Consider the following 27293-nt stretch of genomic DNA (forward strand, 5'->3'; position numbering starts at 1 on the left):
GCCCAGGGCTGCTGGCACAGCCCCAAGCCCCCCGACCCGGGCAGGGCACACCCTGGACACGAGCACACCCCCAGTCCCCCCCGACCCTGGACCCCACACCCTGTTCAGCAGCTCCAGCCCCAGCCCTGGTCCTTCCCCACGCCCAGGCAGCCCAGGCTGTGTTTGCCCACAGGTCATGTGTGCCTGTGCCCAAACAGAGACAGGGAGGGACACGGGAACACCCAGGCACAGCCTTTCATGCAGGGGCAGGACACGCCCTGGAAGAAGAGCAGGGCTTGGCCAGGGGAGCACTGCCTGCCTGCCACCAGCCCCTGCTTGTCACAAGGACACAGTGACAGGACAGGGGGAATGGCTTCACACTGCCAGAGGCAGGGGCAGATGGGATGTTGGAGAGAAATTCTTCCTTGGGAGGGTGGTGAGGCCCTGGCACAGGGTGCCCAGAGCAGCTGTGGCTGCCCCTGGATCCCTGGCAGTGCCCAAGGCCAGGCTGGACAGGGCTTGGAGCAGCCTGGGATGGTGGGAGGTGTCCCTGCCCAGGGCAGGGGTGGGATGTGATGAGCTTTAAGGTCCCTTTCACTGAAACTGCCCTGTGATTCTATGATTCTCCCCCAGCCCCATTTTCCCAAGTCTGTCCCTTCCCCACCGTCCCCTTTCCTTTGAATATTCCCCAGTCCTGCATCCCATAATCCATTTTCTCCTTACTGTGATATATTCTCTGAATAACCCAGAAAAAATGAATTTTCTTCTTATCACTTAAAAAGTTTCTGGTTGAACCTCCCCAGGGTCCCGCTTGGACCCATCCACCAGAGCCTCAGGTCAGGGTGCAAGGAGCTGCTCCAGCTCGTTAGCACTTGTGTGCAGGGTGTTTAATTTAGGCATTTTCCTGTTTTTCAGGGGTTTTTGGTTTTTCTCTTAGGCTGAAGAGCAGCCAAGCAGCATCCTGCCAGCCCTGACATCCTGGCCCAGCCAGAGTCTGGGGTGAGGAGAGGGATGATCATCCGTGGAGGCTCCAAGGATGCCTGGACTGCAGGGGCTGAAAGGTGTGGGGGGCTCTGGGCAGGGACCAGCAGAGCCCTGCAAGGCTGGGGACATCTGAGTGCTGCCAGTGGGATCTGAGCTCCTCCTGTCCAGGGAGGTGACATGGCAGGGACAGCGGGGCGTGCTGGGCTTGGGGACCAGCAGGGACATCCCCAGTGGGAGGCTGTGGCTGTGGGTCAGAGCAGGGCACAGGGCTGGAGGTGAGGGGTGCCCAGGGCCCAGCTGGGCACAGTCCTGTGGAAATCACACATCCTCTGAGCAGAGACAGACATAGCTCTCCCAGGATGTTCCTGGGAAAACTCAGAGAGAAGAATGAGAAACAACTCTCATCTCCACTTGCTGCACCTGTTGTTGCGCACGTGTGGAATGTGCTATGGAGATTGTTTTACCAAAAGATGATTTTTTAATTGGCCACTGGTGATGATGTTAGATTAATTGACCAATTAGGTCAAAGCTGTGTGTGACTGCAAGGGCGATGGGTTTTTTCTTATTAGTACAGTACAATATAGTAGAATAAAGTGATTGATCAGCCTTCTGCAATCATGGAGTCAATCAATGCTCATTATTCCCCATCCAGGGCTCACTGCTAGGGCACAGGCACAGCAGGAAAACCCTGTGGAGAGCCCTGCTCCAGCAGGGAGCCCCTCTGGGCACAGCGAGAGCCCCTCAGCAGCACGGGGAGCCGAGAGCCTGCCAGGGCAGGGCGCCAGTGCCCCTCAGGCTCTGTGGCACACTCTGCTCCTGGCCAGGCACACAGCCCCAGCCACAGCCAGCAGGGCCAGGGCCACGCAGAGCGGGGCCACCACGGCGGCGAGGTCACAGCGCAGCACGGACACGGGCACCTGTGCCACCTGCCAGCCCTGGTACCGCGCCGGGGAGTGGCACCTGTAGCCCCCGGGCCAGCCCTGCCCCAGGTGCCCCGTGGCTGCCAGCGCCTGCAGCCCCCCGGCCCCCGAGCAGGAGCAGCTGAAGGGGTTGCCAGCCACAGCCACGTCCTGCAGGCGCCCCAGCAGCTTCACCTCGTCCCTGGGCAGCTCCCAGATGGAGTTGTTGTCCAGGTGGAGGGTGTCCAGCACGGGGTAATTCCTGATGGAGGGCACGGCCTGCAGCAGGTTTTGATTCAGGAAGAGCTTCTTCATGGAGCTGAGGGAGATGTCCACAGCGTGGAGGTGGTTGTGGCTCATGTCCAGCACCTCGAGGCGGGGGGGCAGCGGTGCTGGCACTTCCTCCAGGCCCGTGCTGGACAGGTTGAAGTGCCAGAGGGATGGTGGCCACCGGCAGGAGGAGGATGGGCCTGCCACGAGCTCGTTGTGGCTGAGATCCAGGTGCTGGAGCTCCGTCAGCAGCCCCAGGCCCTGGCACACGCCGTGGTAGGAGCTCAGGTTGTTGTGGCGCAGACTCAGCTGCTGGAGCTGAGGGAAGGCTCCCTGGCAGAAGGCGGGGCTCAGGCTCCCGTCCCCGAGGCTGTTGTGTGCCAGGCTCAGGGAGCGCAGGGCTCTGAACAGCCTCCCCACGGCACAGGGCAGGCTGGTGACACCGGAGCCGGTGACAGCCAGCTCCTGCAGGCTCTCCAGCCACCTGCTCAGGCTGGAGAAGGCCTGCTCACGGCCCGTCAGCGGGGCTGAGGTCACGTTGTGGAAGCTCAGAGACAGGATGGGCAAGTTCTGCCCATCCATGTCACTCCAATCGCCTGTGCCCTGGAAAATGCAGCTCTCAAAGGCCAGCTCCTGCACGTGGGTGTAGGAGAAGAACCTCAGCACACGGGCGAGGAGCATCTCGGGCACCAGGACATTTCCAATAATTATTTTCTGGATGATAAGGGAGCCCAGAGTGTCAATGACGGAGTCGTCCAGGTCCCTGATGGGCAAGGCTGCGTATTTCTCCAGGTCTCCACCCCAGAACTCCACGGTGGTTGCTGGGAGGCACTGGATGATGCTGCCAGCAGTCTCCTCGGACAGGTTGTAGCACACACAGAACTCCTGAGTGCGGTTGAAGAAACATCTGTTCCTCCTGCCCTCTGCCACCTGCAGCCCCAGCCCCAGGAGCAGGAGCACAGCCACACTCATGGTGAACAACCTAAAAACTGGGGGAGAAAGAATGGCACCTGAGGGACCACCCTGACCCAGCCTGGAGGGATGGCTTGGGCAGGCTGAGCCCTGCAGAGCCACCCCTCGGGGACAGGGCGCTGCCCTGGTCCCTCCTGCAGCCTCCTGAGCCGTGCTCGGGCCAGCAGCCAAAGGCGCAGGAGCTGCACCTGTGCCCCCCTGCCCGCAGCAGGGACTCTCCCGAGTCTGCACTGTCCTGCCCGGGCTGCCTTGCCGCAGGCTCCCGCCCCTGAGCGAGCAGGAAACGCCTGGAGAAACCACAAACGCGGAGTTACAGACAGCGAAGCCAGATGTACCAGTGTGACCAGGGAGAGAGCCCCAGCTCTGCTTGTTCCTCTGTAATCTGGGGCAGGAAATTGCAACAGACGGCTTCATGCTTTCTCCTTCCTCACCCGGCATTTGATTCACCACCGGCCCCCCGAGGGGTGGTGGAAAATGAGCCCTGAAGGTGTGAACACATCCCTGTCTGCGCCAGGAGCCGGTCAGCTGACGGAGCCTGATCTCTCACCACCAGATTGCAAAGGAAGCAGCAAGCAAAGATTAAAGACTCCTAAAGATGTGCTGACCCAGCTCACAGGGGGTCTTTGGGGGTCCCCAGCCCAGCTCCTGCTCCGAGCGGTTCTGTCGCTGGCACGGGCCCTGGCCAGGCACAGCTTTCCCCGGCCGCATCCCAAAGCCCCCCCGGGACGGAGCTCTCCCTACCTGCCCGTGCCGCGGAGCCGCAGTGCCCCGGCCCCGCAGGGCAGCAGCTCGGTGCCGTTGTGCCGTGACTCACCCGTGTCTCACCCCGATCGCTTCCTTGCTGGCTCCTTCCTCCAGCTGCGGCCAAACCTCTGAGCGGAGCTGCCAAGGGCTCCGAGCGCTCGGCTCAGCCCGTCCGGCCCCGCTGCTGCTGCGCTGCGCCGGAGCTCCAGCTGTGCCCCAGCTGTGTCCAGCCGTGCTCCAGCTGTGTTCAGCCGTGTTCCAGCCGTGTTCCAGCTGTGTTCCAGCCGTGCTCTAGGTGTGTCCAGTCGTGCTCTAGCTGTGTTCAACCGTGTTCCAGCCGTGTTCCAGCTGTGCTCCAGCCGTGTTCCAGCCGTGCTCCAGCTGTGTTCAGACGTGTTCCAGCTGTGCTCTAGCTGTGTTCCAGCAGTGCTCTAGCTGTGCTCTAGCTGTGTTCCAGCTGTGCTCCAGCCGTGTTCCAGCTGTGCTCCAGCCGTGTTCCAGTCGTGCTCTAGCTGTGTTCAACCGTGTTCCAGCCGTGTTCCAGCCGTGCTCTAGCTGTGTTCCAGCTGTGCTCTAGCTGTGCTCCAGCTGTGTTCAACCGTGCTCCAGCCGTGTTCCAGCCGTGTTCCAGCTGTGCTCCAGCTGTGTCCGGCTGCCCGGGCCGGGTGCCCATGCCCGGGGCTGGGCAGACCCCTCGAGCGGCTCCCGGGCACAGCCCTCGCTCCCAGCGTGACTTCCTGAGCAGCTCGGAGCCCCCCGAGCCACTTCTGCTTCGCTTCCCCGCGGCTGCGGGCTGGGAAAGGCTGCGGTGCAGCGCCAGAGCCGCTGGCTTTCCTAGGAAGGTGAGGGAACAGAGCAGGGGCAAGGCTCCCCAAATGCACCTTTGGGACGTGGCGATCAAAGGTTGGGCTTGATGATCCTGGAGATCTTTTCCAGCCTAAAAGGTTCTGTGCTTCTATGATCTGTCAGGAATTTTTTTCTCAGAGATTTCTTGCCTATGTTGGGTTCAGAAAAGTAATGAGATGTTGGAATTTCAGGCTCTTTCCTTCTCCTAGGTCAGGGCAAATAAAACTCAGGAGACATTGTTTTTGAAATCTCACTCTGAAGTTTATTATCCTTATCTATTACAAACTTATGAGATGTGAGCTCTCTCTAACAAGTTGAGAAAGTGAGCTAAAATGGTGTCTCTTCAAGGCTATTTAAGTCCCAATTACCCAATAAACAGCTGACATCTATATTATTTATGCTTTTAATCCAATTATGATCACTGCAATGTGGACATCCTTCACCCAATTAGAGAAAACCACCCAGATTCATGAAGAAGGAAGAAGGTGCAAAAAAGACAGCTAACCCACACCCAAAATTCCCCATCTTGGCTCCCATACATCACCATATACTAAAATCCCAAATCTAAGTTTTTTCACCCTGTGAGATCACACTTCTAACCAATGACACAACTGTAATCCAAGTGCTTTAATCCATTTTGGAAGCCTTCTCCACAGCCCCGGGTCACATGCAGTGTTCTCCTGAGGGTCTGTGCCTTTCAGCACAGAAAGTTTAAAGTTCTCAGCATGCAGGGTTCCAGCAATTAAACTGCAGGGCTGGACAGTGCAGCTCCGTTTGTTGTAGTTAATGTGGCATTGCACACTGGAGCCACAGCAGCTGGGCTGGGTCCCTTGGTCTCTGGGGCTCTTGTGCAGAGGCTCTAAGCAATTCCATGATTCCTCTTTACCTCCTTGGCTTACAGGAAATTGCTCAGGACAGAAGGACATGGAGCTGCTGCAGCAAGTGCAGAGGAGAGCCCAGGAACGCTCCAAGGGCTGGGCACAGCAGCTGCTGTGTGGGCAGGCTGGGCGATGGGGCTCTGCAGCCGGGAGCAGGCTCAGGGCAGAGCTCAGAGCCCCTGCCAGAGCCGAAAGGGGCTCCAGGAGAGGCACCCGGGACAAGGGATGGAGTGACAGGACACAGGGAATGGCTCCCACTGCCAGAGGCAGGGTTAGACGGATATTGGGAAGGAATTCTTCCTGTGAGGGTTACCTGAACAGGTGTGGCTGCCCCTGGACCGCTGGCAGTGCCCAGGGCCAGGCTGGACAGGGCTTGGAGCACCTGGGATGGTGGAAGGTGTCCCTGCCCGTCTGGAGGGGTTGGAACTGGGTGAGCTTTAAGGTCTCTTCTACCCCAAAGGGTCTGGAATTCCACGAAACTGCTGCTGAGCGATGATGGAAAAGTCACAGCTGAGCTGTGAGCTCCCCTCCCGGCCCCTTCCGACGAGCCGGGCCCGGTGCCTTCGGTTTCTGCCCTCCAGCGGCAAATTCCCGAGCACCTCGCTGGGGAAGCACGGGCTGCTCTGCCCCTCGGTGCCCGCAACCCGCCGGAAGGTCCCTGGGCACGGAGCCGCCTCGCTCCGCATTTCTGGCGAATATCGGGGGGCTTTTTTTGCCCTCAGCACGGCCGCGCCCCGGCCCACCCCTGAGGGGCACGGCCACGGCCACGGCCCACCGACCCCTGAGGGGCACAGCCGCCCGTGCTCTGGGCGGGCGGGACGCTCCGGAGGCGGAGAGGGCCGGGACCGTGTTTTCCCCGCCCCGGGACCGCCCCAGGACGGCCTTTTCCTCCTCCTGCTCCTCCTGCTCCTCCTGGTGCCGCTCCCCCGCTCCGCCATGTGGGGCCGGCGGCGGGCCCGGCGCGGCGGGCACAGCGCGGAGGAGCTGCGGGTGCGGCGGCGGGAGCGAGAGGCAGGTCCGGCCGGGCACAGCGGGCACAGCCGGGGCTGTGCGGGGTCCCCGGGGGTGGGAGGGACCCCCCCAGCTCGGCCCTTGCCGTCTCCATCCCCGCCCGGCCCGGCCGCGCCCCGCGGGATGCGCCGCTGCCCGCTCGGGGAAGCGTTTTACAGCTTCAGATTTTAACCCTTGCAGCTTCAGCTTTCAACCCTTGGGGTTTCTGCCACGAGTTCCCCCTTTCTTCCACTTTCCCCCCACTGTTCGGGTTTTCCAAGGTCTCGCCTCGGTTTTAGCCTGGAGGAAAGGAGGCTCAGGGGCCCTTGTGGCTCTGCACAGCTCCTGACAGGAGGGCACAGCCGGGGGGTCGGGCTGTGCTCCAGGGAACAGGGACAGGAGAGAGGGAACGGCCTCAGGCTGTGCCGGGGAGGTTTAGGTTGGATATTGAGGAAAATTTCTTCATCAGAAGGGTGGTCAGGCATTGGAACAGGTGGAGTCACCATTCCTGGAGGTGTTTTCCAAACAAGTAGATGGGGCACTTGAGGCATGGCTTACTGGCCATGGTGGTGTTCAATTGAAGGCTGGAGTTGATGATCCTGCACATATTTTCCACCTTTAATGATTTTCTGATCCTGTGTGAAATCCAGCCTCAAGTCCTGTGTTCCTGCCCCTTATCCCAGCAGTGGCTTCACACTTTGTGTGCCCAACCCTCAGCCCAGCTCCAAGCAGTCCCTGCTGGTGCATCCCTTCCAGGCTTGCACAGGGAGGAATGGGCAGTTCCTCCCTGCATTAAGGGAGGAGTGAGGCTCCTGGCTGGGCTGGAGGAGCGTCCTGGCCGGGCAGGTGGTGGCACCTGACACTTGTGCTCCTGCAGCTCTGAGGAAGGCCCGGCGGCAGGAGCAGCTGGTCAGCAAGCGGCTGCTGCGGGAGGACAGCGCGGCCGAGGAGGGGGCACAGCACGGAGCAGACGTCGTGCCAGACCCACTCCCAGAGGATGAGGTGAAGAACCTGATATTCTCGTGGCAGTGGGGTCCCGGGGGTCTTCCCCAGACTCAGCATGTGAAGGAGGCTGGGCAGGGCTGGCTTTGGGAATGGTTCTGGTTCACTGCCAGGCACAGTTAAGGCTCCTTGTGCCCACCTTTGTGCCCTGGGCTCCTTTGCCTTGAGGATTAATTAGTTAATCTTTATTAATTAAGATTAATAAATTTTAATGCTGGTAGTGCTGAAAGTTCAGCCACCTCTGAATTCCCTGGCCAGGTTCTGGAGCTGCTCAGGGGTGTGCAGAGGGGTTCTGAGGACAGGAAGCGATGGCTCGGCCGCCTCCGCTGGGCTCTGCAGAACGAGGAGACTCAGCAGAAGTTTGTCAGGTCAGCCCAGGCCTGCTGTGCCGTCACCAGGGTCATGTCCTGAGGGCCCTGTGTCCCTGTGCTTGGGTGGGCAAGCTGGGGGTTGACAGCAGCCTTTGGGTCCCCAGGCTGGACGGCAGCATCCGGACGCTCACCGGGCTCTTCACCAGCAGCCTGGCTGACCTGCAGCTGGAGGCTGCCCGCTGTCTGCACGAGCTGTCCCACTCCAGTGTCCCTGCCGTGGCCGAGGCGTGCCTGCCTGTCACCTCCTACCTGCTCACCTACCTGTCGGGACACAGCCTGGAGCTCACGGTGAGATCCCTGTGCACCTGGGAATCCTTTGGTGTGGTTGGTGTTCACCTCTTCTGGTCACACGTGGCTCACGTGGGAGTGCTGCTGAGGAGGGGCCCTCTGGAAGCAAAACTCTTTGGCATCACAGCCTCACCCTCAGAGCAGGACTGTTCCCAGTGCCCAGGTGTAACAGCCTGCCCTGAGCTGGGGTAGCTGAGTTCTTGTCCATCACAGATCCCTTGGGTTGCATTAGAGTGGAACCACACTGAGTCACCCATGTTTATGTACATATGTATCTGTGTGTATATATATATATGGTAAGTTTATTTTAGAACAATTTGCAATAGAAGGGAGGTATGTAACCATTTTGGTTGTTATCTATAGAAATGACACAATATAAAAGTACAAAGATGTCACTTAAGAAAATGTATAAGGGAAAGAAAGAAAGGATAAGAGTAGATAGAGTGCCTGTGGCTGCATGCCTTGCAGCTTGATCTGGGAAGGAGCAAACAGCTGGAGTAGCTCTGGGCTGCCCACGTGTTTTCCAGCTGCTCCATGGGGAAGCAGACAGGCTCAGAGCCAAGGAGCAAGGTGGGCAGTGACCCCGCTGCTGATCCCATTTGAGTGCAGCACACAGGCAAGCTCCAGGAGAACCAGAGGGGGCTCAGGGAAATGTCATCCTGAAAAACCTCCAAAGTGGCAGTGATCAGATCCCAGCTTCAGCCAGACAGAAAAAGAATGAACTGAAGCTGATTGAGCTGGGAGTGGGGTGGCTGGAGAGTGCAGCAGCATCCATCTGTGTTTGCCCCTCCAAGGGCAGCTCCTGCCCCGCTCAGGGCAGCGTGTGGGACCTGGGGCTGTGCTGGCTGCCCACGGGGTCACCTCCTGCTCTGCTCTCTTGTTGCAGGAGCTGTGTTTGTACACACTGGGGAACCTTGTAGTAGAAAGTGAGGCTGTGAGGAAGCAACTGCTGCCTCAGGGCATTATTCCAGTGCTGGCATCCTGCATCCAGGTGGGTGAAACAGCTCAGTCACATTTCTGCTATGCCCTGGAGAGCCTTTCTGGCTGACAGCTCTGAGTCACCAGCCCTCCTTCTAGCTGTGGGGAAACTGCAGGGAGCTGTTCCCACGGGCATGGGGGTCACTTGTGGGCTCCCTGTGCTCATTCTCAGGGCTCAGCTCAGCACCTTGTGCTCTTCTCCAGCTGAATCCCCCCATCCAGTGGCTGCCTGGTACATTCTGTAGCACAGGGAGCCCTGTCCCCTCTGCCTGGCCTGGTCCAGCAGGGCTGTGGTTTGCAGGTCCACATGCTCACACCAGGACTTTTGCTGTGTTTGGGCGAAGGCCAGTGAATGTGGGGAGGGGACAGCTCAGCTCTGGTGTGGCCACAGGTTCCTGTGTCCCTCCTGGTCCCCTGTGTGCCCCCTGTTCTCCAAGCACAGCTGGGTTTGGTTGGCACCCTGGGCCCTGGCTCTGCCAGGAGGGATCAGCTCTGCCAGCAGGGATCAGCTCTGTTCTCTTTGGTTGCAGTCCCCTCACGAGGCAGTGCTGGAAGGTGTGGGCTATGTCCTCTCACAGCTCCTCCAAGCCAAGGAAGCACCCAGAGAGATCATCCCGTGAGTCTGAGCCCCTGAACCCTGCACCAGGCCGGGCCCTGGGGCTCCAGGGGTGTTTGTGTGCTGGGGACACGAGGCCTTCCCCATCCCAGTGACATTAATAGCTCAGGGCACAATCCTACCAGAACTGCAAGTTTTGATGCAGATCAGGGAGCAGGGCTTGGCTCCTTTCCCTCAGCCTCATCTGAGCAGGCAGCTCTGGTATTTCAGTAAAGGCCAGCATGGAGCAGGGAAGGCTTGCAGGGAAACCTGGCTGTGTTCCTCTTGCAGAGGAAAAGATCAGCTTGACAGCCCCCAGTGTCAAAAATGTGACCGCAGTCAGAGTGTCCTGAGTGTCCCCGGGCCCTGCCATGGACAGGGAGAGCCCAGGGCTGCAAGCCCTTGGCTCAGAGTCCCTTCCAGGTGTGTGTTTGGAGCCTGTGGCCCCCAGGGTCGGGTAGAGCAGCTCCCTGCTCAGGGTTTGTGTCTCCTGTTGGTGTCCTGCCTGTGCTCCAGCCCGTGCCTCCATTAACTCTGCTCTCTGCCCCCAGGCTGGTCCTGGATTCTGCTCTCCCCCAGCACATGCTCCAGCTGGTCTGCTCTGGCCTCAAGGCTGGCATGGGAGCAGCTGTGGAGTTTGCCTGGTGTCTCCACTACATCATTTGTGGGTAAATGCAGTTTTCTCCTCGTTTTGAGTTCCCTGGGGGCAGCCAAACAGAGGCATGAAGGCTCATGGTCCTGTGAGGGGATCTGGATTGCCTCCCCTCTTCCCTTGGGAAAGCAATTCCCCAGCCAGCCTGGATGTCCCAGCTCTCCTCTCTGAGCACATGTGCTGTTTGCAGGATCACTGAGCTCTTTTACAGGGTGGTAAAGGGGTTGAACCTGAGGAGGCTGTTTCTAGTTCTCTGAATTGCTCCCAAATGGCTTCCCCATGCCTGGAGCTGTCCCCCACCCTTCCCAAGACAAGCTCCCTGAATCCTCACACTTGTGGGGTTGGCCCAGGGCCAGCAATCCCTGCCTGCCACTGGAGCCAGGGAATCGGTAGATACTCAAGGGTCAGGGCTGTTGTTCCCAGACCCACACAGATAATTCCAGTGAATCTGGTTTTCACGGGCTTTTAAATTTTCTCATAAGCTCAGAAAAAACCCTGCTATTCCAATGCAAAAGAAGTGACTGTTCCAACATGAAGTAAGCCCTGTGGTGGTTCAGGAGAGCACTCTGAATTCCCAGGCCCTGTTTGGTGAGGGGATGTGGCAGTGTCCCCTCTCCAGGCTCCAAGGCCACTACACTGTCCCTCCCTCTGCAGGCACAAGGACAACGTGCAGCTGCTGGCGCTGGGGGCCGTGCCCGCGCTCACCTCGCTCCTGCTCGACCTGGCTTCCCAACTCCCCCAGGACGCTCCCGAGGGCCTGGAGCTGGTGAGAGGTGGGCAGGGTGCTGGCTGTTGTCAGCATTGCTGCGGGCACACTGCTCAGCCTAAGGCGCTGCTGTGTGCCCGTGTCCCAGCTCGTGTGCCCCGTGCTGCGCTGTCTCGGTAACCTGCTGGCACAGGCAGGCTGCCAGCGCCCGGACGCGCGCCTGCTCGTCGCCCTCTTCCTCATCCTGCAGTGCTTCCTGCAGCAGCACCCCTTCCTGGTGCAGGAGTGCCTGTGGCTGCTCAACAACCTCACGGGTCAGTGTCCCACGGGCAGTGGCACAGCTGGGCGCTGCTGGCACCCGCCCTGGTTTTAGTCACACATTCCTTCTCTGTACACCCAGCGGATGATCCCTTCCTCTGCTCCGCTCTGCTGTCCCTGGAGCTGCTGCCGGCCCTGCTGCAGCTGCTGACGTGGTCCCAGATGGGCACTGTGCTGGTGAGCCTTGCCCCAGGCACTGGGAGTGGGGGGGAGCGCTGGAGTTTCAGGAACACGAATCCCACAGTGACAGTGCTGGAGTTGGGGGTGGATGGGGCAGCAGTGACAGCTTGGCAGAAGGTCTTGTGTGGTGGCAGTCACCAGCCACCTCCCCTGAAGCCACTCCAGCTGTATGTGCCCTTGGCAGAGCCTTGGGTGGTCCCCAGGGAGATGTTAGCTTGGGGCCAGCCTCGGAGCAGGCCTGGAAGGTTCCTGCCTTTGCTTTGAAAGACCCCAAAGCTTTGGGAGACTGGGGATGCTGCCAGGAGTGGGTGGCAAGGCTGGGCCTGCCTGGCATGGGGATGAACACTGCCTTGGGGTGGGTGTGGAGAAGGCTTTCCAAATCCAGTGGTTTGGTGGGCACTGGGCTGTGGGCAAGCACCTGGCAGGCCAAGAAAAAAGGTGGAGAGGGGCTTCAGGCAAGGGCATGAGTGACAAACCAACAGGGAATGGTTTCACACTGAGAGGGCAGGGTTAGATGGGGTATTGGGAAGAACTCTTTCCCGTTAGAGTGGTGAGGCCCTGGCACAGGTTGCTAGAGAAGGGATGAGGCTTGGAGCAACGTGGGATAGTGGAAGGTGTCCCTGGCCATGGCAGGGGTTGGACTGGATGAGCTTTAAGTCCCTTGTAACCCACACCATTCCACAACTCCATGACAATGGAAGTGGTTGGCAGCCCTCCCAAGCCTGTCAGGAATGTGCCCATGGAGCATTCACTGCTCACTGCTGTCCCTCCCACAGGTCCTGACTGTGCTGTGCAACATGGCAGAGAAGGGACAGTTGCAGTGCCAGGGGCTGCTCCAGCAGCCCCTCCTGGCCCAGCTCCTGCCCCTGCTCACCCTGCCCGACCCCGAGGCCGTGGGGCAGTGCCTGGAGCTGCTGCACCTCCTCTTCCTGCACTGCCCAGAGGTGAGAGCTCAGGGGGCAGGACTGTAAGGGGGTGGGGAATGATTACTGTGGGGTTGTTGTTGTTGTGGAGGGGGATTATTGTAATGTGAGTCACAGTGCCCTCAGCGGCTGCCACGCTGCCCTCCAGCCCTCAGCACCCAGGCCCTGCCCAAAGAGACACTGTGATGCACGGGGTGGCTGGAAACCCCTCTTGTGTCTGCAGAGCTCCTTCCTTATTGCCAAGGACTGGTGTTGGGGCAGGCTGGTTCTACCTCAAGTCTTCTTTTGCTCCTGCTGAGGTTGCTGTGCTTGCTGCAGGTCACAGGAAAGAATTCTCTGTGAGGTGTTGAGGCCCTGGCACAGGGTGCCCAGAGCAGCTGTGGCTGCCCCATCCCTGGGTGCCCAAGGCCAGGCAGGATGAGGCTTGGAGCACCTGCTGGAAGGGGTCCCTGCCCATGGCAGGGAAATCAGATGGGCTTTAAAGCCCTTCCCAGGCAACCAGCAGCATGGTGGGATTTACCTGGATTGGGAATGCAGCTCTGGGGAATTCCTTCAGCCCTGTTCCCTGGGCTGTGGTGGCTTGGGCAGAGATGATCAGCTGTAGCTCTGCCAGCTCTCACCCTCTCCTCTCACACAGGCTGCTGCTGATTTCACCAGGCAAGGCGGGCACCAGGCCCTGGAGCAGCACCAGAGCACCCCAGAGCTGCAGGAGCGGGCACAGGCTCTGCTGGACATGGTCAGGCAGCCCCCAGGAGCCCCCAGTGCCTGCCAGGCCACACTGGCTGCCTCCTCCTCGGCCCTGCCCTGAACTGCCAGGGAGGAATGAACTGTTCACCCCATGCCCAGCTCCCGAGGGCTGCTCAGGGCTCTGATGTGCCCGGTGCTGGCTGCATGGGGGGCTGGTCCTTGTCACCAGCTGGCAGCCACCAGCCCAGTGCCCCCCAGAGCCCGGAGCAGGGGCAGAGCTGAGCTGCAGATTCTCCTGTCCAGGGAGGGCTGAACGGCTGCATCAGCCATCCCTTGGGCTCTCAGCCACCACCACGCTCAAGGTAAGCACATTGTGTTTATGAACTGATAAATTAAAGATACATCTTTGCCATTAGAGATAATCAGTCGAGTCTCCAGTACGAGTGTGCTTCCTGCCTGTCATGCACGGCCTTTCACAACGCTCTCCAGGGCCTTGCCCACTTCATCCACGCTTAGGTTGTTCAGTGGGATGCTCTTCTCCTTCCCAAACTCTGTGGGAAAACAGGCAGGGTGAGAAGGGGGCAGGTGTGTGGGTCCTTTCTTGGTGCAAGGCACTGATGTCACAGGCCAGGCTCCCATCACCAAATCCCAGTGTTCCTCCACGTGCCCAAGCTACCATTTCCACCTTCTTATTCTCCTACTTTCCCTTGGAAAGAACTCAAAGCAGCTCAATCCCTTTCCCAGTCTCCCTCTGTTAGCACTGGCTGGGCAGAGACACGTCCAAGAGCAACCCTGTGGCCTTCAGCCTCATCCCAGCAAGGTGCTCCCCTCAGGAAAGCAGCCTGGAAACTGTTCCTGCAGCTGCTCCCACTGGGCTGAGCCCAGGCTCCACCTCCCTGCCAGTCCCACCCAGACACACGAGCCTCCCCTGGTCTGTCTGCTCACACTGGGAAACCTGTGCTAAAAGAGTCATTGCATCTTTTCAACGGGTTCTAAATTAATTTTTTCCAGCCCAGATGACCTTTGAGGAAAACAAATCCTTTCCAGAGGAGCTTTTCTGCTCCCTTCTTGGTGTTTCACTGAGAAGGCAGTGAAAATAAAGGAGGAACGTTTGTGTAGTGACTGGGGTGGGAGATGACCCAGAGGCTGGGAGGCCCTGCTGAGCCCTGGGCCCTACTCTGCTTCCCCCGGGCCCCCTCCCTGACGTGACCCCGCAGCCTGGCCTGAGGCAGCTGCTCCCTCTGCACCACGGCCCCTCCCGGAGCTGCAATCCCCCCTGGAGCGGGGCAGGCCCCTCCCGGAGCTGCAATCCCCCCCGGAGCTGCAATCCCCCCCAGAGCGGGGCAGGCCCGGCCCGGCCGCCCGGAGCCGCTGCGGCTGCCGCAGCCCTGTGGCGGCCGGGTCCCCTGGAAGGTGTCCCTGCCATGGCAGGAGGTGGCAGCGCAGCTTTACAATCACTTCCACCCCCCGCAGCCTGCCTGTCCCCATCCCCGCTCCCCGTGCCGCCCTTGCCGCACGCACCGCTCCCTCCCCTCAGTGCGGACGGGCCCTGCAGTCCCTTCCAACCCCAACCATTCCCGGATAATTCCCTGGTGCTTCCCCTACTTACCGTACCGAGCCCAGAGCTTGGGCTGGATACCGGAGCACTCGCGGATCAGGATGGGGAAGTCGGGATTTGCCTTCTTCAGGGTCACATAGTGCTGCTCGATGAACTCCCTGCGGAGGGAAGGAGGAGCGGCGGCTCCCTGTGGCTCAGCCCTGGGGGAGCAGCCCCGGCCCCGTCCCGGCCCATCCCCGCGCTGACCTGACGCCGCGGCTGCTGGCGGAGCGCTGGCACAGGTGGATGCGGAGCTCCCTCAGCGCCTGGCCCAGCCCGCCCCCGATGCTCTTCACAGCGGCCGCCGCCATCTTCCCTGCCCGCACAGCAGCGGGGGCGGGAGCGCGGCGCCTCCGCCAATCGCAGCGCCCGCTGTGGCCCGTCCGCCAATGAGAGCGCCAGCCGTGATCTCACCCGCCAATGGGAGCGCCGGCCGTGATCGCACCCGCCAATGGGAGCGCCCGCCGCGGGGTGCGCTGGGAGGGCCGCGCAGAGCGGAAGGGCAGCGGAGCGGAGCGCGCAGCGATGCCGGACCGCGACAGTGAGTCTGGGGACAGGGGACACGGGGCACGGGGCATTCCCCGACACCCCCGGGCCGCGGCCCTTGGCCCACGCGGGGGCTGTCGCGGCGCTTGCGGCGGGGCGGGTGGCAGCGGCCCGGGGGGGCGGTGTAGGCCCAGGCTGCGCTGGGCAGTGCGGGCCCGGGGAGCCCGGCCCGGTGCGAGGGACGGCTCTGCGGGACACGGGCTGCGGCCCCGCAGTGACCGCGCGGGGATCGACACCGGGGTCCTCCGGGCGTGGGGCCGTGGCTGTTTGGGTGGGTCCTTGAGAGGATGCGGGGCCAGTCCCGGGTGCGGGGCACGGGACACCCGCGGGCACAGAGCCGCGCGGCTTGGGGGCGGTGGGTCTGGCAGTGGCACCGCCACCCCCGTGTCCTGCTCAGGCAGGCGAGGCCGGCCCGGTGCCCTCGGGCTGGGATCCAGCTCGGAGCCACGGGCAGACGCTGCTCCCTTCGGGCTGCTGGGAGGTGTGAGGCTGTGCGAGCAGTGCCTGAGCTCTCTCTCCTGTCCCCTAGATGAGCCGTTCTCCAACCCCCTGGCCCCCGAGGGCCACGACGTGGACGACTCGCACTCCTTCCACCAGTGAGTACAGCCCTGGGGCTCTGGGCTGGGCTGGAGCAGCACTGAGGGCCCCCAGGCCGATTCCCATGGAGAAGCTGGAAGTCACTGGTGCACTCCAGCCTTTGGGCCCCTCCACGGGTACCTGGTGCCCATCTCGGTCACACAGGACCTGCTCCTCCTCCACAGCTCTTTGGGAGTGATGTTTCTGTTCCTTCCCTCCCTTGCAGGTCCAAGCTGACCAATGAAGACTTCAGGAAGCTTCTCATGACCCCGCGGGCTGCGCCAACATCTGCGCCACCCTCCAAATCTCGCCACCATGAGTGAGTAGGGCTCTCTTTCACAGGTCCATGGGACAATCCGTGCCCCCTTTCCCCCTGGGGCTCTGGGCCCAGCTGACCCTCTCCCCTGCACTCTGCAGGGGAATATCTGCAGGGGCTTTTGCCAGTGAGTGTGGGAAGTGGAGAAGCACGTGGGTGAGGGCTGCTGTAAAGAAAAGAGCGAGGCTTCGTGGCTCTTAAGACACTGTGCAGGAGGCAGATTTGGTTCGGTGAAAATCAGTCTTTTCCCTTCCTCTCCCTGCTGACAGTGTAAAATTAAGAGGGGAATTAAGGGTGAGAGACTGTTCTGCTCCATCTCTGAGCACCTCAGTGCCTGAGGGACTGTTCTGTCCACCTGTCAGCCGTGTGGCTCTGCAGACTGAACGTGTGTTGAATTAGGGGGGAATTAAGGGTGAGAGACTGTTCTGTTCCATGTCTGAGCACCTCAGTGCTGTGCTGTGCCTGAGGGACTGTTCTGTCCACCTGTCAGCCGTGTGGCTCTGCAGACTGAACGTGTGTTTTTCCACCCTTTTCCAGGATGCCCCGGGAGTACAATGAGGATGAAGATCCAGCTGCTCGCAGGAGAAAGAAGAAAAGGTAAGGGGGGAAAGAGATGTAGCAGGACTTGTCATTATACATCGTGTCCTGCCAGTGGAAGCAGTTCTGATCTCTTGTGCTTCCAAAGAGGGCCTTGAGTGGATTTTTTAAGAGCTTTGGAGAAGAGCTCAGGCTGAGGAGCTGTCACTGCTTGTGGCAACAGCTGTGGGAGAGCAGCAGTAGGATGGGGCTGAAGCTTCACCTCCAGAAGAAGCAGGAGAGGCCCTGTGGATGTCTGGGAGAGCAGGGCAGTGGTGGGACCTTGCACTGATCCCTGTGTGCTTTGGAACGCGTGTGCACAGCAGGACTGCACTGGACCCCTTCCCTTTGGAAGGGAGGACGGAGCTCCTCAGTACAGCAGTTTCCTCCAGGCCTCTTGTGTCCCGTGGTGCTCTAGTGCATTTCTGGGGAAGGGACTGGGAGCAGGATGGGTGTGTGTGAGGCCTCGGGAGCTTTAGCTGACCTCAGAACCGTGAGCAGGTCACTCTTAACCCTGAGCTGTGTGCCCCCCCAGTTACTACGCCAAGCTGCGGCAGCAGGAGATCGAGCGCGAGAGGGAGCTGGCCGAGAAGTACCGGGACCGAGCCAAGGAGAGGAGAGACGGGGTCAACAAGGACTACGAGGAGACAGAGCTGATCAGCACCACTGCCAACTACCGGGCCGTGGGGCCCACGGCCGAGGCGTGCGTGGGCTGGCTGGGGGCTGGGCTGGCCGGGCTGCTCCGGGGGGGCTGGCCCTCACCTGGCTCTGGTCTCTCTGCACAGGGATAAATCTGCTGCGGAGAAGAGGAGACAGCTGATCCAGGAGTCCAAGTTCTTGGGTGGTGACATGGAGCACACTCACTTGGTGAAGGGTCTGGACTTTGCGCTGTTGCAGAAGGTGAGTGCAGGTATCACAGTGCTGCTCTTGGCCTGTCCTCTCCCACAGACACGCTGGGTGGGGCTTACTGCTTGGTCCTGGCAGCATGGATTTCGTTTCCTGGGAAGGGTTGCTGCAGGGCTGGGGATCTGATGGGCTCGCAGGTGGGCAGCAATGGCATGGGATGGGCTGTAATGTGTGGATTTACTCTGCATCCAGGTACGAGCTGAGATTGCCAGCAAGGAGAAGGAAGAGGAGGAAATGATGGAGAAGCCCCAGAAAGAAACTAAGTGAGTGATTGAGTATTTGACGTTCCTGAGTGCAGCTGCTTGCCACAGAAGAGGATGCAGAGGAGTCATTCACTTGGCTCTAACACTTCTGGTTTCTGTTTCTGTTTAGGAAAGATGAAGATCCTGAGAACAAAATTGAATTCAAGACCCGGCTGGGTAAGACTGTGTTGATGTGGCTGTTCCCCACCTTGTCTGTGCTGTGAATGTGGGAGAAATCCTGGAGAGTGAATGTAGGAATGAAAACCATTGGAGGGGGAGATTCCTGCATGTGAGGACTGAAGGAAGTGTGTACTTAGGAGGTGATTCTCATATTGCTGATAAACTAAACATGGTTCACTTTGGGCTTGTCCTCTGCTTTCCCACACTTTTCCTTCTGCCCAGGCCGCAACATTTACCGCATCCTGTTCAAGAACAAGACGTACGAGCGGAACGAGCTGTTCCTGCCGGGCAGGATGGCCTACGTGGTGGATCTGGACGACGAGTACGCCGACACCGACATCCCCACCACGCTGATCCGCAGCAAGGCTGACTGCCCCACCATGGAGGTACCGGCTGGCCTGCAGCCTGCTTCCCCTCGCTGCTCTGGGTTGGCCAGAGCAGGTTGTTCTGGGAGGGCTTCCCTGTCAAGGCAGCGGGATGCTTCCTCCTGGATTTCCCTTTCAGGCACAGACCACGCTGACCACCAACGACATCGTCATCAGCAAGCTCACGCAGATCCTCTCCTATCTCAGGCAAGGCACCCGCAACAAGAAGCTCAAGAAGAAAGACAAAGGTAGGAGGTGAAAGGAACCAAGTAATAGGATTTTAGTGCTTGGAGCATGTCCCAAGGGAATGGGATGTGTTTTGGTTTGTGGTATTCCCCTGTGCTGTGAGACAGTGGGCTTGGAGAACAGTGATTTCCTAAATGCTGAGTCCTGAATGTAGAAGCACATTGGAGAGGCTGCTGGGAAATTAGAGCTGTGAGGGAGGGTACCTCGTGGTGCTCTGCTCTTCCTGGTGAAGGCCCAGTTCCTTGGGGAAATGTTGCCTCTTGGGGAGGGACACTATGGCTTCCTGGGGGGGCTGGGTATGATGTGACATCCTCCAGGCTTGTCACTCCTGCAGCTTGGAACCTGGACAGGGACAGGGGGGCAGCACAGGGGGCAGAGTGGATGATGTGCCTCTCACTGCTGTTGTGTCCTTGCAGGGAAGCTGGATGAGAAGAAGCCTCCTGAAGCTGATATGAAGTAAGTGCCTCCCTGCTCTCAGGCTATGGGGTCATAGCTCTGTCCCTTAGGGAATGGCTTTTTGGCCCACCACATTTAGAGAGGGCTGAGTTTGGAGCTGCTGGACCTGCAGTTTGTAGGATAAAGCTGGAGGCAAGCTCTGGTTTGGATTTCAGGCTTGAGGCAGGTGAGGGCTCACTGTTGCCCTGGACCACACAACTCAGGTTCTGCAGCAGAAGGGAGCAGAGGTGCAGTGATACCTCTGACAGATGTGGAAACCACTTCCATATCTGATGTCCTTAGTTCTTGGTGCTGGTCCTGTGTGCTCCAGGGGAGGTGGTTATGGTCTCTCTTCCTGCAGCACATGTAACTCCAGGCTCTTTTCCACTTGTAGCATCTTTGAAGACATTGGGGATTATGTGCCCTCCACTGCCAAGATGCCACGGGACAAGGAACGGGAGAGATACCGGGAGAGGGAGCGGGACCGGGACCGGGAGCGAGACCGGGAGCGGGACCGGGAGCGCGAGAGGGACAGGGAGCGGGACCGGGAGCGCGAGGAGGAGAAGAAGAGGCACAGCTACTTTGAGAAGCCCAAGGCTGATGATGAGGTGAGTCTCTGCTCGTGGAGGAATGTCCCACCTGAGATGTGCCCTTTGTGGGGCTGGGGGGCTTTGGGTGTCTCTGGTTATGCCCTGTATGTGCCAGTGTCAGCTCCTGCTGAGCTGTGCCTGTCCCCGGAGCTGCCTGGGTGCTGCTCCTGTCCCTCAGCAGTGAGGCAGCACTAGCACCAGCCTGCTGGGCTGGTGGTTCAGCTCTGTGTCATTGACACTGTCTCTCCCTCTTCCTTGCAGCCCACAGACATCGACAAAGGTGAGTCAAGTGGTCTGGGCACCTGGGAGGGATGGGACAAAGGGGAATGGTTTTAAGCTAAAAGAGCAGAGATGTAGAGTAGATATTAGGAAGGAATTCTTCCCTGTGAGGGTGGGGAGACCCTGGCAGAGGCTGCCCAGAGAAGCTGTGGCTGCCCCATCCCTGGAGGTGTCCAAGGCCATGTTGCTCAGGGCTTGGAGCAGCCTGGGATGGTGGAAGGTGTCACTGCCCATAGCAAGGAGATGGAACAAAATGGGCTTCAAGATCCCTTCCAACGCAAACTGTTGTAAGATTCCAGGTCTCCTGGGATCAGCTGAGTCCATCAGTGCCAAACTGGTTTGCTCCTCCTCATGTACCTAATGTGAGGCAGCTTATCCTGCCTGTTACTGTGTCCCACAGGGACTCTGCCCAGCCCCAGTGTTCTGCAGGGACCTGTTCTCCCCCCAGATGTAACCTGCTGCTTTCTCTACCCCAGGACCCGGCTCAGCCAAGGAGCTCATCAAGTCCATCAATGAGAAGTTTGCTGGAGCTGCTGGCTGGGAGGGAACAGAGGCATATCCTTTATGTCTGTGCCAGCTTGACTGGCTGTGGGGCTGGGCTGCCCTTGCAGGCACAAGCACATCTGGGGAGCTGTCCTGCCTCACCTGGTTGCAGGGAAATGCTTCTCCCACACCAAACAAAAGCTCTGCACCCCCAGGTTTGGTTGTGTTGGGGCAGGAGGGGGTTTTCAGCTGGCTGTGCCCAGCCTGCAGCTGCAAGGCTCAGCTCATGTAGTGCTTTCCTTAACTGCTGCCACTTTGAAGAAGCCAGAAGACAAGAAGCAGCTGGGAGACTTCTTTGGCATGTCCAACAGCTATGCTGAGTGCTACCCTGCCACGTAAGGAGCAGTGGGAAGCTGTGGGGTGTGGGCAGGCTGTGCTGGGGGGTTGCTGTTCTCTGGCAATAAGAGCTTGAACCTCAGCCCCACTGCTTGTTGGGGAGCAGCCCTGGCCTTGTCTGTGGCAACAGCTGACTGGTAAAACCATCCCAAGCCCTTGGCCCTTCTTAGCTGCTCTCTGCTGTAGGAACCTGCTGCCCTTCAGGGCCAGGGGGAGGCTGAGGTAGCTGGGAATCTGCTGCATTCCCAGTTAATCCATGTGGTTGTGAAGCTGTGGCCTCCCTCAGTGGGAGAGGAGCATCTTTCAGCTTGCAGAGTCATCCTGGAAGCATTTCCAGCCTTGGATGCCCTGTGGTACAGGCCACTTGCAGGGCTTGCAGCTGGGGCCACTTCCCTCTGGCCCAGGAACTGAGTGTGTTTGGTCTGAGGCCATGAGACACGACCCCCACCAGCTCCAAGGCCCTGATCCATCTCATGGACCTGCTCTGAACCCTTTCCTTGCTTTTTTCTTCCCAGAATGGATGATATGGCTGTGGACAGCGATGAGGAGGTGGACTACAGCAAAATGGATCAGGTATGTTGGCACCAGCCTTGAGGAGCAGCCAGCAAAGTAGGGACCAGTGCCAGCTGAGAGGATCCCATGGGAAAGAAGCAGCACTGGAGCTGGGTGCTGAGTGAGCTTTGGGGTGTGCTGATCTGCTCCCTGTTGTGTCAGGGAGCAAACAGGTGTCACTGGCACTTAACCCAGAGGTGTTGACAGGCATGCTACTCTGTCCTGACTTCCTCTTCCACAAAATCTGTCTGGAACTTCTTGGGAGGGGACCTGGAGCCAAGGCCATTGATCTGGGAGATGGAGCCTTGTGGTTGGGTGTGCAGGGCTGTGTGAGAAGCCCTCCCAGCAACTGAGGAGCTGCTCTGAGTCGTTCTCTCCCTGCAGGGTAACAAGAAGGGGCCTCTGGGCCGCTGGGACTTCGACACGCAGGAGGAGTACAGCGAGTACATGAACAACAAAGAGGCTCTGCCCAAGTGAGTGCCGCCCTCAGGAAGGGCCAAGCAAGGGTTCTGGGTGGGATGGCCATGCTGGCCAAGCCTGGGTGCTGGGGCAGCTTAGAGCAAGCTGGGGGCTCCCTTGTGAGAACCTGAGGAGCTGTGGGTCCTGGGCCTGGTGGTTTGTTTTTGCTTTTAGTGTCACTTTTGAGGACTCTGGCCCAGGCGCTGCTTTTGGGGGCTCAGGCCAGCTCTGGAGCATGTGCTCTGGGGTGGGGACACGTGTCCCTTCCTGTGGCAGCTGTGCATCCCCCTGTGAGTGCTGAGCCACGCCTTGCTCTTTCTCCAGGGCAGCCTTCCAGTACGGCATCAAGATGTCTGAGGGCCGCAAGACGCGCCGCTTCAAGGAGACCAACGACAAGGCAGAGCTGGACCGGCAGTGGAAGAAGATCAGCGCCGTGAGTGCCCGGCTGGGCCGGGGCTGCTGGGCCAGGAGCTCCCAGCCAGCCCTGGGCTCGCTGTCCTGCCACAGCCAGTGTGTGTGTGGGTGAGCTCCAGGGCTGGCTCCCCACCAGCTGCCTGTGCTCCTTGCCAGAGCATCAGCCAAGTGCCTGGGGCTTCAGTACTGCAAAGTGGCTGGAGCTCTGTTTGGAGCCCTCGTCCTGGGAGCAGCCCCACATGGGGCTTTGTGCTCTGGGGTGTGCAGCCGATGAATGTGCCCAATCCCATTAGTTTGGAGCCACCCAAAGGGGATTGTAGGGGACAGGATGTGTTTAGTGGCTCCCTGTTTGCCAGCTGGCAGAGGTGGGGGTTGGCCTGGCAGTATGGGACGGGCGGGGAAGGTGAGAACAAATGGTCTGTGGTGGCCAGAAAGGAGCAAAGGGAGAGCAGGCCCAGCTTCTCCAGCTATAGCTCACCTCAGCTCGCTCTGGCCTGGCTGCAGCTCTCCCCAGGTCTATCTGGCACCCTCCAGCCCCTCTGCTAGCTGTGAGCAGCCAGATCCCCTGAGGGTAACAGGATTTGTGCTTTCTCTGCAGATCATCGAGAAAAGGAAGAAGTTGGAGGCTGATGGGTAAGTACAGTGGTCTCTGCCTCAGCTGCAGGGGCCCTGCTGGCTCCCCCGCCCCTCCTGTGGTGTGAAAGTGTGGATGTCAGTGCTGAGCTCTGGACGTGGGGGGTGGAGCTGCCTGCCCTCCATCCTCACCACTCTCTGTCCCTTTGTCTTCCAGGGTTGAGGTGAAACGTCCCAAGTACTGATTTCTCCCGCGTTTCTTCCTCCCTCTCCTGGAATCCTGGCCTGATGGGAGCTGCCTTCCTGGAGCCTGCTGGTGTGCTGTCCTTGCTCCACACACCATCCACTCTCTGCTCAGGGCTGGGGGCTCTTCCCTCCCTCTGTTCTTTGCTGTAGAGCCTGTGCTGTGTAAATGTTGTAGCCTTAATAAAACCTCCTTAAATTTGTGTGTGAGCATCTGTTTGTGTGTGCAGGGAGGAGGGGCCTGGGCACATCCTGGCCTCCTTTGGAACAGCAGGGATGCTAGGACTCTTTCTCCTTACCAGGAGCTGACAGGGCCAACCGTTGCTCAGTGTATTTATTGTGGGAGCCTTTTGGGCTAGGGGCAGCATCCCTGGATAAAATTAACAAATTTGAGGGCAATAATCCCAGCTGAGCGTTATGTGCCTCAGCTTGGGAGGAAGAAATGGGACGCTGAGCTCAGGTACAGCAAGAGCAATGACCTGAAGCAGAGGCTGTGCAAGCTGCTCTTAAGCGCTGGCAAAGGGCTGCTGTGGGTATGGTGGGGCCAGCACCGGGCAAAGCTCGTTCCCTCAGCCCAGGGACAGCTGGGCGCTGGGATGGCCACTCGGGCAGGGGCGCTGCTGGTGTTTAGGGGGGTCCCTACAACCCCCAGACCCTGCAAGGAGCCAAAGTGGCACCTGGTCCCTGGCCGCCCCCTCCCCTGGGATCAGAGAGGGGAGATGACGGTGGGAGTTGGGGAGCCTGTGGCGCTCCCAGTGGTGAAGCGCTAAAGAACAGGAACACACGAGGCGGGCGGGGAGCGACCTGGTGAACTGGGGCCAGGGGCGCCCGTAGCCTGGAGCCCCGAGGGGGGGGAGCTCCGAGCGGGGAGAGCCCCGAGGCGGTGCCACCCCGAGGCGGTGCCACCCCGAGGCGGTGCGGTCCCGCAGCCGGACCGGTCCCGCAGCGCCGGCGAGGAGCGGGCGGGCGGTCCCATGTAATTAGAGGGGCGGTATATGTAAATGAGGCGTGGCCATGCAAATGACAGGGCGCCATGGCGGCCGCCATGGAGGAGGTGAGCACGCGTGGGGCTGCGGGAGCCCGGAGCCCCGGGCCCGGTCCCACGGCCCCGCTGTCCCCAGGAGCCGCAGGAGTCCCCGGAGCCGGCGGCGCGGGAGCCGCGAGTGCGGGACACCCCCGAGGACATCTGCCTGGAGGCCACGGCCAACGCCATCGCGCTGCACCCCGCGCGGCCGCTGCTGGCCGCGGGGGACGTGGACGGCGACGTGTACCTGTGAGTGGGGCCGGGGCTGGGGAGGGGTCCCGGGGCTGGGGAGGGGCTCCCCACTGCCCGCGGCTCCCGGCGAGCACTCCCGTGCCGGCAGGTACTCGTACTCCTGCACCGAGGGGGAGAACCGGCAGCTCTGGTCCTCGGGACATCACCTCAAGTCGTGCCGGGACGTGGCGTTCTCCCAGGACGGGCAGAGTGAGTGCGGGGCACGTGGGGAGGCACCGGGGGTCGCCGGGCGGGGGGCACTAACGCGGCTCTCCAGAGCTTTTCACTGTGTCCAAGGATAAGTCCATCCACATTCTGACAGCGGAGGAGGGACGGCTGGAAACGCGCTTCCCCAAGGCGCACGAGTAAGTCCATGCAGGCGGCTCCTTCTGGGCACAAGAGCCGGGGCATTGTCCCCTTCCTGGGCCGTGGGGAGAGCCCGCAGCGCTGCCCCGGGAGCCGTGACCGTGGGGCCGGGGTCTCTGCAGAGCAGCTCTCAACTGCGTGCTGCCCATCGACAACCACATCTTTGCCACGGGTGACGACGGCGGGGCAGTGAAGGTGTGGGACCTGCGCAGGGGCAGTGCCATCCTGGAGGCACGGCAGCAGGAGGAGTACATCAGTGCCATGACTGTGGATGGCAACGGGAAGCTCCTGCTGACAGCCAGGTACCGGAGGGGCTTCGTGGTCTTGGGGTCGGGCTGCCCGTGGCTGCCCGTGGCCGGAGTGCCCTGTGCCATGTCCGTGCTCACAGCGTGTCCCTTCCACGTCCCACAGTGGTGATGGCACCCTGGGCGTGTACAACGTGAAACGACGGCGCTTTGAGCTGCTCTCGGAGCCGCAGAACGGCGACCTGACGTCTGTGGTGCTGATGAAGGTTGGCACTGCTCCCAGCACGGAGCAGGATCCCACAGCCCCCCGTCGTCGCTCTGTTTTTGTTCTGCCTCTGTCTCACTGCCCTCCCTCGTGCCCAGAGGGGGAGGAAGGTGGCGTGTGGCTCCAGCGAAGGCACCATCTACCTCTTCAACTGGGACGGCTTCGGGGCCGCCAGCGACCGCTTTGCGCTCAGGGCAGAGACCATCGACTGCATGGTGCCCATCACGGACAGCATCGTGTGCGTGGGGTCCCTGGACGGAGTCATCAGGTCAGGGAGCCATGGGATGGAAGGGATCTGAGGGATTGTGGGGGGTGAAATGGGATAGGGAGGGGAGAGGGTGGTGGGATAGGAAGGGGAGAAGAGTGGGCTGGGGATGGGGGGGTGGGATGGGGTGACAGGGAATGTGGAGGATGGGATGGAGAGGAATGGGGAGGTGTGGGATGGGATGGAGAGGAATGGGGAGGTGTGGGATGGGATGGAGAGGAATGGGGAGGTGTGGGATGGATGGAGAGGAATGGGGAGGTGTGGGCTGGGATGTGCAGGGGGCGGTGTGGGCTGGGCTGGGCTGTGGAGGTGTGGGCTGGGCGGCACCGAGGAGCGTGTGGCACAGCGGGCAGACGGCGTGCCCGGCGCTGCAGGGCCCTCAGTGCCCCGTGCCGTGCCCAGGGCGGTGAACGTGCTGCCGAACCGCGTGCTGGGCTGCGTGGGGCAGCACCTGGGCGAGCCCATCGAGCAGCTGGCCGCGGCCGCGGACGGGAAGCTGCTGGCCAGCAGCGGCCACGACCAGAAGGTGAAGTTCTGGGACGTGTCGGCGCTCGGCTCCATGGTGGTCGATGATTACCGCCGGAAGAAGAAGAAGGGCGGGCCGCTGCGCGCCCTCAGCAGCAAGGCGCTGGGCAGCGGGGAGGATTTCTTCGCCGACCTGCGGGACGAGGCCGAGCCGGAGGCGGCGGAGGGCGGCGACAGCGGCGACAGCGACAGCGACTGAGCGGCCCCCTCAGCGCTGCCGCCCCGCCCGGCGCGGGGGCGGGGCTCTGCGCGTCCTCCTCGCGGGGCGCGGCCAATCACAGCCGCAGCCCGTGGGAGTGCCCGCCTACGGGGCGTGGCCCCAGAGTAATGCTACCACTGTCAGTGGGCAGGACGCTGGCGTTCTGATTGGCTCCTAGGGCTGCCACTCAAGCTGGGCTGTAGGCGCGGTCTTAAAGGGGCAGCGCGCGTCGGAGCGGGTGGGGGTCCGGGCATGGTGAGGCCGAGGGTCCTGCCGGAGCGGGGGAGGCCCTGAGGGGTGGGGGCACAGGGCTGGGGCGAGAGGGACTGGGAACGGCCCCTGGCTGGGGTCCGTGAGGGATGGGGAGGGTTCTGAGATGGGGGGTTCTGGTCACTGACTGGGGCAGGGGTGGCACTGAGGGTCCCTGGTGTGGGCAGTGCAGGGATGGGGTACATGGCTGAGGGCTCCTGGTGGGGGGGTTATGGGGGAAGGGGTCGTGCTTGAACATCCCTGGTGAAGCAGGGGGGTGCTGAGCTATGGGGGGACAGGGCTGGGGGTCCCTGGTGGATGAGGGGCTGCTCTGAGCTATGGGGACAGGGCTGGGGGTCCCTGGTGGGGGATGCAGTGCTGGGAGGGGAGGGGGTAATGCTGGGGTTTGCTGGTGAATTTGAGGGTCCTTTGGGTTGTTTTGGGATGGGGGGAGGCAGGGGTGCTCAGGAGGGGTGAGGGGGTGACATGGTGTCCCGGGGTGCCTGGCCAGGGCAGACAGGTTCATTGCTTTCCTGTCCTGCTGTCCCAGCAGGTCAATTACCCTTTGTTAATTAAGATTTTAGCTCTGTTAGAAATAAACTCAGTGCCTTTCACTTCCCAGCGCCTTGTGCTGATGGTTCATCCTCATGAGGCAAGGACTCCTGCTGTGCCCCGGGAGGGACAGACT

The 27293-nt window shown here is 60.7% G+C and overlaps 5 protein-coding genes across 7 annotated transcripts; 3 read left to right on the forward strand and 2 right to left on the reverse strand.

Annotated features, from left to right (window-relative positions):
* Positions 1–800: 800 nt before the first annotated feature.
* Positions 801–4331, reverse strand: CD14 (CD14 molecule). Of its 2 annotated transcripts, none has more exons than XM_039701420.1 (2): positions 3846–4331; positions 801–3121 (listed from the first exon to the last, which is right to left on the reverse strand). In XM_039701420.1, exon 2 carries the CDS (start codon positions 3102–3104, stop codon positions 1755–1757), a length of 1350 nt encoding a protein of 449 aa, XP_039557354.1. In that variant the 5' UTR covers positions 3105–3121; positions 3846–4331; the 3' UTR covers positions 801–1754. The 2 variants fall into 2 exon arrangements, with proteins under 2 accessions (XP_039557354.1, XP_039557353.1); XM_039701419.1 differs by having other exon boundaries at positions 3919–4330.
* A 2141-nt stretch (positions 4332–6472) lies between these two features.
* On the forward strand, positions 6473–13762 carry TMCO6 (transmembrane and coiled-coil domains 6). 2 transcript variants are annotated; one of them, XM_039701501.1, is made up of 12 exons: positions 6473–6587; positions 7440–7564; positions 7823–7932; positions 8040–8223; positions 9110–9214; positions 9732–9817; positions 10348–10464; positions 11103–11214; positions 11303–11468; positions 11555–11649; positions 12429–12596; positions 13213–13762. In XM_039701501.1, the coding sequence occupies exons 1-12, from the start codon at positions 6509–6511 to the stop codon at positions 13381–13383; spliced, it is 1518 nt and encodes a 505-aa protein (XP_039557435.1). In that variant the 5' UTR covers positions 6473–6508; the 3' UTR covers positions 13384–13762. The 2 variants fall into 2 exon arrangements, with proteins under 2 accessions (XP_039557435.1, XP_039557436.1); XM_039701502.1 differs by lacking the exon at positions 11303–11468 and having other exon boundaries at positions 11103–11221.
* On the reverse strand, positions 13620–15228 carry NDUFA2 (NADH:ubiquinone oxidoreductase subunit A2). Its single transcript, XM_039701503.1, has 3 exons — positions 15067–15228; positions 14872–14978; positions 13620–13813 (listed from the first exon to the last, which is right to left on the reverse strand). The coding sequence occupies exons 1-3, from the start codon at positions 15168–15170 to the stop codon at positions 13722–13724; spliced, it is 303 nt and encodes a 100-aa protein (XP_039557437.1). The 5' UTR covers positions 15171–15228; the 3' UTR covers positions 13620–13721.
* Positions 15229–15306: 78 nt separating this feature from the next.
* On the forward strand, positions 15307–23439 carry IK (IK cytokine). The gene is made up of 20 exons (XM_039701499.1): positions 15307–15400; positions 15935–16001; positions 16208–16300; positions 16835–16894; positions 17409–17576; positions 17659–17773; positions 17972–18042; positions 18152–18198; positions 18424–18587; positions 18706–18814; positions 19229–19268; positions 19642–19855; positions 20099–20117; positions 20593–20671; positions 20914–20994; positions 21511–21568; positions 21932–22020; positions 22331–22439; positions 23019–23053; positions 23211–23439. The coding sequence occupies exons 1-20, from the start codon at positions 15385–15387 to the stop codon at positions 23236–23238; spliced, it is 1662 nt and encodes a 553-aa protein (XP_039557433.1). The 5' UTR covers positions 15307–15384; the 3' UTR covers positions 23239–23439.
* An 806-nt stretch (positions 23440–24245) lies between these two features.
* WDR55 (WD repeat domain 55) lies at positions 24246–26715 on the forward strand. The gene is made up of 8 exons (XM_039701780.1): positions 24246–24290; positions 24358–24509; positions 24601–24701; positions 24769–24856; positions 24980–25159; positions 25269–25368; positions 25466–25635; positions 26035–26715. The coding sequence occupies exons 1-8, from the start codon at positions 24270–24272 to the stop codon at positions 26354–26356; spliced, it is 1134 nt and encodes a 377-aa protein (XP_039557714.1). The 5' UTR covers positions 24246–24269; the 3' UTR covers positions 26357–26715.
* The last annotated feature ends 578 nt before the right edge of the window (positions 26716–27293 follow it).

This window comes from Passer montanus, unplaced genomic scaffold (assembly GCF_014805655.1).
Source record: "Passer montanus isolate IOZ18808 unplaced genomic scaffold, ASM1480565v1 scaffold15, whole genome shotgun sequence".
In the NCBI taxonomy this organism is placed as follows: Eukaryota; Metazoa; Chordata; class Aves; order Passeriformes; family Passeridae; genus Passer; species Passer montanus.

Excerpts from the sequence above, each read along its gene's own strand:
- CD14 (XM_039701420.1), bottom strand. The coding sequence starts at position 3,104 with ATGAGTGTGGCTGTGCTCCTGCTCCTGGGGCTGGGGCTGCAGGTGGCA.
- TMCO6 (XM_039701501.1), top strand. The coding sequence starts at position 6,509 with ATGTGGGGCCGGCGGCGGGCCCGGCGCGGCGGGCACAGCGCGGAGGAG. Across the intron at positions 7,565-7,822 it reads ACCCACTCCCAGAGGATGAG|GTTCTGGAGCTGCTCAGGGG; the intron begins GTGAAGAACCTG and ends TTCCCTGGCCAG. Across the intron at positions 11,650-12,428 it reads CCCAGATGGGCACTGTGCTG|GTCCTGACTGTGCTGTGCAA; the intron begins GTGAGCCTTGCC and ends TCCCTCCCACAG.
- NDUFA2 (XM_039701503.1), bottom strand. The coding sequence starts at position 15,170 with ATGGCGGCGGCCGCTGTGAAGAGCATCGGGGGCGGGCTGGGCCAGGCG. Across the intron at positions 14,979-15,066 it reads GCCAGCAGCCGCGGCGTCAG|GGAGTTCATCGAGCAGCACT; the intron begins GTCAGCGCGGGG and ends TTCCCTCCGCAG. Across the intron at positions 13,814-14,871 it reads CAAGCTCTGGGCTCGGTACG|AGTTTGGGAAGGAGAAGAGC; the intron begins GTAAGTAGGGGA and ends GTTTTCCCACAG.
- IK (XM_039701499.1), top strand. Across the intron at positions 18,199-18,423 it reads TGAATTCAAGACCCGGCTGG|GCCGCAACATTTACCGCATC; the intron begins GTAAGACTGTGT and ends CCTTCTGCCCAG. Across the intron at positions 22,021-22,330 it reads AACAAAGAGGCTCTGCCCAA|GGCAGCCTTCCAGTACGGCA; the intron begins GTGAGTGCCGCC and ends CTCTTTCTCCAG.
- WDR55 (XM_039701780.1), top strand. The coding sequence starts at position 24,270 with ATGGCGGCCGCCATGGAGGAG. Across the intron at positions 24,510-24,600 it reads GTGGACGGCGACGTGTACCT|GTACTCGTACTCCTGCACCG; the intron begins GTGAGTGGGGCC and ends CCGTGCCGGCAG. Across the intron at positions 24,857-24,979 it reads CGCTTCCCCAAGGCGCACGA|AGCAGCTCTCAACTGCGTGC; the intron begins GTAAGTCCATGC and ends GGGTCTCTGCAG.